Source organism: Apus apus, chromosome 1 (assembly GCF_020740795.1).
Source record: "Apus apus isolate bApuApu2 chromosome 1, bApuApu2.pri.cur, whole genome shotgun sequence".
Lineage (NCBI taxonomy): Eukaryota > Metazoa > Chordata > Aves > Apodiformes > Apodidae > Apus > Apus apus.
The window spans coordinates 53,595,762-53,607,865 of record NC_067282.1 but is presented as its reverse complement, the minus strand read 5'-3'; the positions used below and the strand labels follow the sequence as shown (position 1 = coordinate 53,607,865).

Genomic DNA, 12,104 nt, shown 5'->3' with positions numbered 1-12,104 from the left:
GCATGGTCTCTCTGCCCAGGGATACTTCTTCCCACAAAAGCCCACACCTCATGCATGAATTTGAATCTAATTAGCATTTGCTCAGTGGACCTTACAAAAGTGCCTCAATGCGGTACCTTTCTTTTTACCTCAGACTGGTTTCTGATTAAAAACTGGGTCATCCAAGTGGTAAATACCTTTCACTGTTAAGCCTGGCACATTTTATGAGACCTTTTCCTTTCACAGAAGTCCTGTGTGATGGTGCACAAGCCCTTGGACCCAGCGAGCCGTGGAGAGTTCACCCACAGAGGGAGTCTACCTCAGAGAGTAGGATGAAGATGTCCACACCTCAAGAAGAAAACATGCTTCTGAGTATGAAACCACCTTCACCCCCATCCTCACCCCACTCTGCACCCAATTACAAGCATTAATCCCACTGTCAACATGCAGGGCACCAGAAAAAGGGTTTCCATTTTTAACTGTGCTAAAAAAATATTGGGAGCAACTGCCTGCAAAGTAAGAACCGTGCAAGCACTGAAATTAAATAATTTGGTGCAGGAGCCAAATGCAGCACCACAAAGCCAGGAGGCAAAAGTCCATCCCTGTGGGCAGGTCTGGCTTTGGGTCCAGCCAGAGAGGGTTTTCCAGGCTGCCTGTGTGTATGGAGCCAGACAGTGAAACATGGCTCTGGGTTGGTGGCACGTGGAGAGGTGGCAGGAGGCAGATGGTGGGAAGCACCAGGAGGCTCCTGCTTCAAGCTCCGGGCACCTTTGGGAGGGTGGTATGACAGGCCACCTGTGGACATCATCCTGGCAGTGGTGGCCAGGAGGACGTGGAGGTGGTCAAGACTTTTTGTTCCCTGTTACCAGAAAATGCTAAAAGTGGAAACTGCTTTTTCACAACAAGAGGCATTTGGGCAGCCAGCTGTAGCCAGGCTATGAATTTGTGAACCAAGTGTGGGTGGGGAGATGGTGCAAATACTTATCTACAGCTTCTGAGGAGTACCGAAGTTTAGCTAATGAAACTACTGCATCTTCATTTCTAGTAAATAATTATTTTAATGAAACGACTGCATCTTCATTTCTAGTAAATAATTATTTTACCCTTCTTAGGGGCTGACATTTAAATCAGGTTAGGATGATGAGACTGTTGTCCCAGACTACTAGGATGCATTTATGCTTTTTTAAGAAAAAACTAGTAAGACCGTGGCAAACAGGTCATCTCATGTGAAATTGTGTGTTTAGTAATCAATGGTCAAGGCCAGCTGAGGTCATCAGACTACTACAGTGCTGTAGATAAGGGAAATTACTGGCTTCCCTCAAATTTCCCTCAGCTCTTGAAAAGAAATACCCTTTGTTTCTTGCCCTTTTAGAAATATTCTTTGTTATTCCCATTTTTTATCAGCCAAGCCTTGACTCATTCTGACACCAACCATTTGCAAGCCTAGTGGTCACATTCCCCCTAAGCAGGGACATTCACACAGTTAAGAGGGAGGTGGTGATTAAAGACACATTTAGCAATGGAACTAAATTCACACTCACTTGAGGGTCATCGGTGGTAAATGATGTAATTCCCACGAGTGCTGCATGCCATGGTACTAAGGAACCAGCAGCATGGTGTTGTAGCTGGGTCTGGCTGGGGACCAGCTCCTGTATTTGAAAACCATTTCAGAGTGATAGAGATTTTTAGACAGCTTCGAAGTCAGACTTTGATCAGGGGGTGTGAAGATCTAAACACTTCTTTCTGTGACAGCACGTTTCGAGATGACACATTTTAACAGCTCGGAACTGCATGGGTTGCTGCAGACAATTACAGCTGGCAGGGAGCCAGACCCCCAAAAAATTGAAAAAAAAAAAAAAGAATCAGAAACTCACTTCCACAACACACTAAGCCTCAGGGTTTTTTGTTACAAGCAAAATATTCACCAAATTACGAATTTGTGATTTTAACAGCTTCTAAAAGTTTCCAGCATGGCTCACAGGCAACATCCTGCTTTAAGATTTCTAGCTCTGTGATGCTAACCCATACCACAGCTACTCATGGAGGAAGTAATCTAGACCACCTCATTCTCTGCCTCTGATCCCTATCTGAGAGATGCAAATTCATCCCTCCATGTCACATGGCAGAGGTACAATCCATGCAGAGCTGGTGGTCCATGCAGAGCTCACCATGTGGTGAGCTGTGGGTAGCTACAGGGGCAGATGGAGGGGAATTATCCCTGCCTTCTCCAGTCACCCCACTGGAAGTGTTGGCTCTTCCCACTTGTGCAAAGCCTTCCCAGCAAGAAGGGACTTGTAGAAAGCCATGGCCAGGGCTCTCACTTTGGGGTGCTAAAAGCTGATTTTCTTTCCTCCCTGCTGAAGTAGGATCTGTTGGCTTGGTTAAGCTGTGGCCCATGGCTTTTTTGGGTGGCCAAGTGCGATGCTGAGCAGGCTCTGTTTTTATGTGTACAGAGAAGTCTTTTGTTTCTTGGAAGGGTCTTCCCTTATGCTAGCATCCAATTCTGCTTTTTTCCAAAAATAAGCTTCATTTTAGTATCCATTTTCTGTACCTACCATGTACATAGAAGACTCTCCCACAGATGCAAAAGATTGTACCGTTTTTTTCTAGTTTTTATGGAATGCTCGCAAGTCTCTCCACGCACAATCAGGCTGTCAGACCAACCTCTTTGTAATCACAAATCATTCAAAGCATTAAGCATTAAATGGAGCTATATTAGAGCCCAGAGACTCAAGTGTTTTCAGTAAGTACTAGCAGCTAAAACGTTGCAGTCTCCATGAGCATGTTAAGAGTCAGTGAAACCCCAGGAAGCAAAATTTCCACTAAAAAGGAATAATTTGGTACCTATATTCCCAGGCATGTAAAGGAGGAGAGCAACCACAACTTGGATTCAGGAGAGCAGAGTGCAGAAGCAAAGGCATGTAATAAATGCATTAAAACATTATTTAGCCAATAAAACCTGAAAACTATGGACATTTTAGGTGGTTTTGTTTAAGCTGTATCTGGCTAATCTTAATTGTAAATCCTAAGATGCAGAATTTGAAGACTGAAAAATAAATCCTTCAATATAATCCCAACATTTAAAGCATCATCAGAAATCAACCTGATGAAATGTTTGGGGTTAGAGGGTTTAAGCAGCACATTTTCTTACGTAGACACACGAACTGCAACGCAGCCCTTACTGAGAGAAGGGGCAGAAGTCATGGGGGATGAGGCAACGACCATCACCTGCTGCAGGTGGACTTCAGAGGAAAGACTCCCCTGGAGAAAAGCTCCACCGGGGAAAGAAGCTGCAGAGAAATGCAGAGCCAGGCCCCACACAGGACCTGTGTGGGGATATGGTGCCATTTTGCTGGGAGAGAATACCTAGACCCTTTCCAGAATTGCACCATGTGACTGGACGGTGCAAGAACACCTCCCCTGTCCCCAGCGACTTGCAACATTTTTTAGGGTCTTATTCTCTAACAGCCGTTTTTTTTCTTGCAGCCATTTAGAAAATCTTGCTTGCATGAACATAGCCCTTCATCAGGAAACCACAATGCAAAACAGGGGATTCACTTGTCATTCAGCCCCAGAAGTGCTTGCTCTCTATTCCCAGGTTCCCAGCTCCCGGTGAAATCCTCTGGCATATGGGGAGATGTGTAGCTGCACATATACACACGTTTGTGAGCTGGGCAGGTCCCGTAAGCACAGGCAGCACATGCAGAGGTGTGCCAGGGCCCTTTGCTGGGTGATCACCAGCTGCTCCCTGCCTGCCACGGGGCCGTGTGTGGGCAGCGCTCTGCAGGTGAATCACTGCTGCGGTGGGAACCCATCGCTGCCTTTGCTCTGCCCACACCACCTCTAGGCAGCAATATCCACAAAAACCTAGAGCTCGCCCTGACCACCATCAGCTGGGGAGGCTTTCATTAAGGAAGGTTTTTGCTAAGGAAGTTTTTCATTTCACAGTCAGCTCCTCCCAAAAGCCACGAGGACGCTGCAGGATCTGGAGGTGGAGAAGAGGAAATGCACAGAGGTGCACAGTGCTCAAGGCTGGTGCTACATCTGGTTACAGCCACCCTTTGAGCAAGAAACAAGGAACCACTCTGAAAAAAAAAAAAAAAAAAATCAGGTTTCAAGGCCTCCAGCTATTCACTGGTTCACCATCACTTCTCTGAGGTTTCCTTTCCCACAACAAAGCAGAGAGCACCCCCCTTGCATGCACGCAAGTCTGGGGTGGGTAAATCAGCACAAGATGCTGAGGCATTGAGGTGGGTTGAAAACTGGATGAAAGGCCAGGCCCACAAGGTGGTGATCAGCAGCACAAAGCCTAGATGGAGACCAGTGGTGTACCTCAGAGGTCCATACTGGGTCCAGTCCTGTTCAACACCTTCATTAATGATCTGGATGACAGGACAGAGTGCCTCCTCAGCAAGCTTGGAGATGATAGAAAACTGGGAAGAGTGGCTGATGTGCCAGAGGGTCATGATGCCATTGAGAGGCACCTTGACAGGCTGGAGAAATGGGCTGGTAGGAACCTCATATGGTTCAACAAGAGGAAGTGTAAAATCCTGCAGCTGGAAAGGAACAACCCCATACACCAGTATGTGCTGGGCCAGCCAGCTGGACAGCATCTTGGCAGGAAAGGACTTGTGGGTCCTGATGGACCCCAGGTTGAACATGAACCAGCGATGTGACCTTGAGGCCAAGGGGGCTAATGGTATCCTGGGCTGCATTAGGATGTGCATTGTCAGCAGGCTGAAGGGGGGTGGTCCTTCTATTCAGCACTGGTGATGCCACCCCTGGAGTGCTGTGTCCAGTTCTGTGCCCTCCAGGACAACAGAGACATGGACATATTGGAGAGTCCAGTGAAGGGCCACAAAGATGATGAAGTGTGGAGCATCCCTCTTAAGAGGAATGTGTGAGAGAGCTGGGACTGTTCAGCCTGGAGAAGAGGAGGCTCAGGAGGATCTCATCAGTGTTTGTAAATACCTGCAGGGAGGTGCAAAGAGGTCTTGGGCAACTGGCTCTGCGTGGCCCTGCTTGAACAAAGGGGTTGGACCAGATGACCTCCAGAGTTCCCTTCCGACTTCAACTATACCTGTGAGGCATTGGTGCAGTGTGCTGAGGGCCCCACTGAAATGCTCATGAGGATACTAAATTTTCCACTTGGCATAGGATTTGGCTGGCATGGGTTAAGCATGGCTCCAACCTGGTCATAACATGGTCTAAAAACTGAACGGGAACAATAAATGGAAATTGAAAAAACCCAAAAGACTAATGAGGCACCAGCAAAGCAGGTGATCTGTCAAAAGAAATTGTTGTACAGGATCAGTTAAATCCAGACTGAATTAAGATGCATTTTTTGCACTTTATCACAAACACATCTTCTACACTGGCTGCTTTTGTTCATGTCATAGCTGCACGTTACAGCTGTGTGTGCACATATAGCATATGTGGCCCTGGCATAAGAAAAACCAGATAAAAATAGGACCTCAGTTCTCCAAACTTGCCTTATGATTGTGTTTTTTTTAAGAAGAGTTTAAATGTTGTTTTTAACCACAGAAATCAGATACCAAGAAAACTTTCATCTTATTCCTGCAAAATCAAAATGGAGCTTCTAAGTCACAGCGCAGCGTGGGAACAAGTGCCTTTCATGCTCGCTGGAGGAAGTTATTTCATAATGTGAATTTCATTGGTGTTTCTCCTGCCAAGGTGTCCAGACCTTCATGACTAAGAGTTACCCCTGTTTGCACACCTACCTGCTCTCTGCAGCCGGGCTCAGTGAAACCACCAAGCACATGCTTGGCCTACGCATGAGGCCTCATGCCACATTTCAGGACTGAAGGCAAGGGGACATGGAAAGAAGCAGCTCCTGGCATGACCATGTTGTGTCAGGACATTGAAGCAAGTTGTGCCACTCCTCTGATTGTGTCATGACTTGGTGCTGGGACATCATTTCCAGAGCTAGTACTGCATCTGCAGAATAAGCTGGGTCCTGTAATACAGAAGTGGATTTTAGCCGCTTGGTTATTCAGTATTTCCCACTTAGATTTAGGGTCAGATTAGGTTTCAAGCATACCAAAACCCCAGCACTTGTTTCTTGAGATTTTTGTCACAAATTGACAGGAATCTCAGTACAGTTTTTTGCTTTCTTTACAATTTCCATCATCTATGTCCTTCTCACATAGCTGCTGCTCTTGAATGGAGGGGTGGATGACAAAATCAGATGCTCTCCTAATTTCTGCTCTGCCACCAGGTGACCTAGTGCTGGCTTGAAACCCAGGACCTGAGCTGTGGAAAATCCCTGCCTCTTGCATTGAAACTGAAAGCACCTGGATTTGAGATCTTTGTGCCTAAAAACAAAGCTTACTGAAAATATTTTGCACCAAAAGACAGAAAAGGTAACCAAAGTCGATAGGGGAAAGGAAAGAGGGAGAGATGATACAATGGAAAGAGGAGGTGCAAACTTCCTGCTGTCTCCCCGAGCAGGGGCTGTTACCTCATTTGTTATGCTGTCCCTGCCTTCAGAAAGTCCAGCTCCAAATCATGTCTCAACTCTGGGAAACCCCACCAGGTGTAAACAACAGCTTCAGCATCGCTGAGTGTGGCTTTGCTCTTGAAGACAAAGCTCTGGAGCAAGCCTGGTGCCAGCTGTCTCAGCAGACAGCTCTTGGCAAGCTTTCCTCACCTGTCATACCCACTTGTGCTCATGGCTGGATGGCCTGAAGGACTTGACCCCAAAGGAGCTGTGGTCTGGCTCTTCTGCTAGGCTGGAATGAAAGGTCCATGCAAAGGCCTCCAGGAAGGAGAGGGGCCTGCTGGGAGCCTTCACAGGGGGACAGACAGTGATGTCCTCTGTGAGAATGCTGTGAGAGAGAGCCGCGGTGGCTTGGAGGTGCACATCTACCCCAAAATACACAACAGCTGGCTCTGGGAAGGGTGGCACAGACCCCCCAGGCAAATAGTCTTTGGTGGCCGCCCGGCAGACACCTGCTGTGGCTGACAGCCATGATGCATGTGTCAGGCAAGAGACCTTCCACATTTGCTCAGGATCCACCCCCAGGAGGTGTGCTCTGTGTCCTGGCTGCGACCCTGGCAGCAGGGACACCGTGGTGCAGCAGCTCTTGCTGGCCCTGAGGTGGGTACTTGGGCTGCAGGACCCTCCCCTTGCTCCCTCCTGGGCCCAAGGACCCAGCTTTGAAGTTGAAGTCACACACCCCAAAGCCCACAGCACGCTTCATCCAGCTGCTGGGTTCACTGAAGGCCAACATCTCCTAAACGCGATGGCTGCAAACTGGGGTGGACAGGGCTTCTCTACCCTGCCTGGATGGGGTCCCTTTTCAGCTATCCCAGTGTTGCAGCAGTAGAAAGCAGGGTCCCACCAGCTGGGAAGGGGATGCCCCCAGCCCTGCACCCCCATCCAAAAGGGACCATTGCCTGGGGTGCGGCGCCGTGCAGCACTGCCGGGCTTGGTGGGGCCACCAGGGCCCTGCAACCGGGTGGAGCTGGGTTGCACTCCTGTAGCACAGCACCTGCTGCACGCAGGGCAGGAGCATGTTTTGCACAAAAGAAGAACCCACTTCCTTTCTTCTGCACTGCAAAAAGAAAAATAAAATCAGGCAGCGAGCATTGTTTTCCCTCCTCCTTATTCCCAAGTCCCTGGGCGCGGTTGTCACCTGGACCTTTGGGCTCCTCTGCCTGTTTCTGAGGTTGGTGATGCCACTTGGGGCATCTCCTTCCTCTGGTTCCCCTGGACACGCTCTGTGCCTGCCCCCGGGGAAGGACCTCACCCTCCTTTTAGGGGCTGAGCCCCCCCAGACCCCTCTTCATCCAGTCCTCCCTCCAGCATGGCGATGCCTTCCCACTCCCACCAGCTCCCATGGGAAGCTCCCGGGATTCACATTTGCAGCGGGGCCGGCACTGCTGGGTTATCCACACGTAATTCCCCTTCCGGGGTCTGCAGCTCTGTTTTTAGCACCAGGGTGAGCGCAGAGCCCAAGGGACAGAGGGGATTGTACGGGGGGTGTTTGACTCTGCTGAGAAAGTCCCGGGTGTGAATTCACACCAAAACCCACCCCGCCCATCATAGCCGGGCGCTGGTGATGGCAACTGGCCCGAGGCGCTGCAGGCACCGGGCTGCTAGGCAGTGGCATTTTGCCCAGCTTCATCCCAGATTTATTGCCTCGATGGTGTTAACCTGCAGAGGTAAAAGTCTCATGCAAGGGAGAGTAACAAGGGTGGGCAGAAGCCTTTTGTGGGCAAAGGGTCAGCTTTTCCAACATCCGTGCTACTACTTTGACCCTGGGCTGCAGGATGGGCGGTGTTTGCTTCAGCCATCGCTGGATGGGGTGCAGGGCACTAGGCAGATGAAAGGATAGTCCTGGATCCGCTCGCTGGTGTGGGCACAGGGTTTCTGTTGGGATGACACTTCTTTCATGTTAGATCCATCAGGTGTTTCCATCATCATGATGAAACAGTTGATGAACATCTGAGCCTCAGGCATTTGATAGGCTTTACTCCTGATGGATGTGTACATAGAAAAACCCCATCTTAGTAAGGAATATCCTTAATAACTTACTGAGCAGCTATTCTCTTATTAGCAGACCTCTCCTTTCATGTGATATAAATCCCCCGAGCCAGAAAAGTATCTCCATTAGCTGATGGTTGTTAGAAAATTTTCACTATTACTCTTGCTAGGTACCTCCAACTTGTAATTCATGGCAATATCATTCATTATGTAATTTCTATACAAGTGACTCACCGTACAGGAGTACACAGATTAGTACTGAGTTCAATGCCACTGGTTTGTAAAACACAATGAACATTATGCAATTAAAGAATTTGTTGAGCTTTACTAGCTTGGAGGGAAACGCAAGTTTGGCTTAACTGTAAACTTAACTTTGGGATTTCTTTGCCTTAGTATTTTTCAATAGCAGCCTGGATGTCCCGTAATGGGAATTTCCTAGTTTATTAGGAGTTTTTAGGAGGGGAAAAAAAAAAAATAAAGCAAGCAAGAAAGACTGTCCCCACCACCACCAAAAACCCCCATAAACCTCTTGGGATTTCAAAACCCCAGTGTTCTCCAGTAAATAGCTGCTGTGGGGAAGGCCGTCCTGCCAGCCACAAGGCAGGCTGCGCTTCTGCAAACATTTTGGGAAGTGCTGGGAGGAAAGTAAAGTAGTCTCCCCCCATGGCAGGTTGCCCACACCCCACTCCTCATCTCCAGCAGCACCATGCCACTGTCAGGGCTGCTGTGCTCATGATGGGTTTCTAGCCACCTCATGGAGGAAATCAGAGCTCTCCACTGCCCAGCACTCTGCAGGGACAGAACCTGCCCCAAGAGCTCCCGCTGGGACAAGTGGCTTTGCCCTACATCCACCACCACACAATATATCCTCCTAATAATGAAAATATTTTCCTACTAAGGGCAAATTGCCTCAGTCCACTCGGGTTAGCCTCTGCCTCAAGGAGCCATGCCTGGTGGTCTCTTCATGTGTGTATGAAGGGCAAATCTGGGCTTCCCCACATCCTGGGGGGGGGGCGGGGGGGGCATGCACAGGGTAGCTTGCACTGGGCACAGGCACAATTAGCTCCACGGGAGATTTTTTCCAGCTTTATTAGCAAAGGTGCCACAGGCTGATGGTGCTGCTGTGGCCATACACGTGTGTGCCATTCGGGTGAACCCTCTGGGCTGCATGTGAAGCAGAGCTGAGGCTGCCTGCACTGCTCAGTTGCAGTCTGCATCCTTGTAGAAATTTTCAGAGTAAAACCCAAAGTCGGCTGAGATGTCAGGAGTGATTGCCGCGCAGGTACAGTCATTTTTATCTTCTCCAGCACAGTCACTACTGAGAATGAACCCTGCTGCAGCAAAATGCCTCTCACACACCGAAAAAAAGAAAGAAAACCACCCAGAAAAAAGACGTGTTTTTACTAACTCTAAGGAAAAGAAAAAAAAAAAAAGAGAGAGAGAAAAAGAAAAAAAGATAAATCCCAACCCCCCAGACTTCGGGGTGATTTTATAGTGTAAGCGAATCGCAAGAGGCGCTCACACGGCCGGGGAGCCCGAGACCCGGGAGGCTCCGCCACCGCTCCCCCCCCCCCAACATCACCAGGCGGGAGGAGGCGGAGGAAGAAGAGGAGGAGGAGGAGGCGGCACTGCCGCTCCCAGCTTGGAGCGCCTGATTTCTCTTTCGTGCGCGGTCGTGTGAGCACCTCCAGGGTTCCCGCTGCCGGGGCGAGGGGCAGCGCGGTGCCCGTCCCGTCCCGTCCCGTCCAGCGGAGCCCGGCGGCGGTGCCGTGAGGTGAGCGGCGGGGCCGGGGGGCGGCGGCCGGGACGGGGCGTCCCAGGAGCTGCTGCAGCCCCAGGGATGGAGGGGGGGTCCCGCTGGCCCCTGCCCGGCGGGGCGAGAGGACTTGCGGGGAGCGGGGGTTCGGTGCCGGGGTGCTCCCCGCTTCGGGCGGGCACGGGGCACGGGGTTTTTGGGGAAGGCTGGGATTTTTCCTCTCTTCGAATTTCTTCGGTTTTCTTGCCTCGCTGGTCCCAGACAGAGGGATGCGAAGGTTCCTCCTTGTCACCTCCAGCCTTTACCCCCTCCCCAGCTGCACAAGTCCTCCTCTCTCCCCACTCCTACCACTTTCTGGGCATTTTCTCAATGAAGCCCCCTATCCTGCCCGTGGTGATGAATAAATGACATCGCCGTCACCAGATGAGTTTAGGATCTTGTTTGTGTGACAGATGATCTCCCCTCTCAGCTCCTCATCTTTTCTGGTATTGATTGGACCTGCAAAAAAAAAAAAAAAAACAAAAAAAAAACCCCTAAAAAAAATTAAAAAATATAAGAGGAGCTGGTAACAAGAAGATGAAAATGAGTCACAGCCTTTGGTGAGAAGCTCACCACCGAAATCACAAGAGATGCATTTTTCCAAATGAGTCGAGCTGTCTGCTGCCAGGGGGGTGGCAGGGAGCAGAGGACAGACCTTTCCCTTCTTGACCAGGACCGGCTCTGCGGGCGCCGCTCCCGTTATCAATAAACTGCAAGTTTCGTGTTTGTTCTTATTCCCAGGGAGAGGGCAAGAGCTCGGGAGGCACCACAGAAATGGCTGCTGCAGAGACCCTCTTCCCGCCCGCCAACCTCACCAACCAGAGCAGCTGCAACGTGCACAACCACTACTTCTCCTCCAAAGTCACGTTCTCCCTTTTCTACACCGGCCTGCTGGTGTTCGGTGCCTGTGGCAACATCCTGGCTCTCTGCATCACCTTCCAGCGCAGGAAGAAGAAACTCAACTCCACCGACCTCTACCTGGTGAACCTGGCGCTCTCTGACGCCCTCTTCACCCTGGCGCTGCCAGGCAGGATCGCCTACTACATCCTGGAGTCCGACTGGCCCTTTGGGGACTGGTTCTGCCGAGCCACAGCCTTCGTTTTCTACATGAACACCTATGTGGGCATCTACTTCATGACCTGCGTGAGCGTGGACCGCTACGTCGCGGTGGTGCGCTCCAGGCACCCCGGCAGGATTCGGAAGATGAGCCGTGCCAGGGGCGTCTGCGCCCTCATCTGGTGCTTGGTGTTCCTGCAGACGGCGCCGCTGCTGCTGCGGCCCATGACGCGCAGGGTGGGGGACAAGCTGACGTGCATGGAGTACTTCAACTTCGAGGAGATTCCCAGACTGCCTTACCTGCTCCTGGGGGCTTGCGTGCTCGGGTTCTTCCTACCCGTGGGCATCATCTTGGTGTGTTACGTGAGGATCAACCTCAAGCTCTGCCAGACTGCCAAGGAGAACCCGCTGACGGTGAAGAACGGGCACCACCGCCGGGCCTTCACCATCATCCTGGTGGTGCTGCTGGCTGTCCTGCTCTGCTTCAGCCCCTACCACATCAACATCGTTCAGTTTATGGTTAGGAAGATCCTCTACCAGCCATCCTGCCGCGAGCAGCAAGCCTTCAAGATGTCCCTTCAAGTCACTGTGGCATTCATGAACCTCAACTGCTGCATAGACCCCATCATCTACTTCTTTGCCTTCCGGGGCTACAAGCGGAGGCTGCTCCTCATCTTCAGGAACAGTGGCTCAGTGACCACTACCTCGAAGACCCCCTCTGAGAGCAACAGCAACAACCAGCCACCCGGCTCCGTCTCTGTCTAG

The 12,104-nt window shown here is 50.6% G+C and overlaps 1 protein-coding gene across 1 annotated transcript; it reads left to right on the top strand.

Moving 5' to 3' along the window:
• The first annotated feature begins 4,292 nt into the window (after positions 1–4,292).
• Positions 4,293–12,104, top strand: LOC127380871 (G-protein coupled receptor 183-like). Its single transcript, XM_051610492.1, is given in 3 exon segments — positions 4,293–4,651; positions 11,001–11,073; positions 11,076–12,104. Coding segments are annotated over 3 exon segments (1,461 nt in total).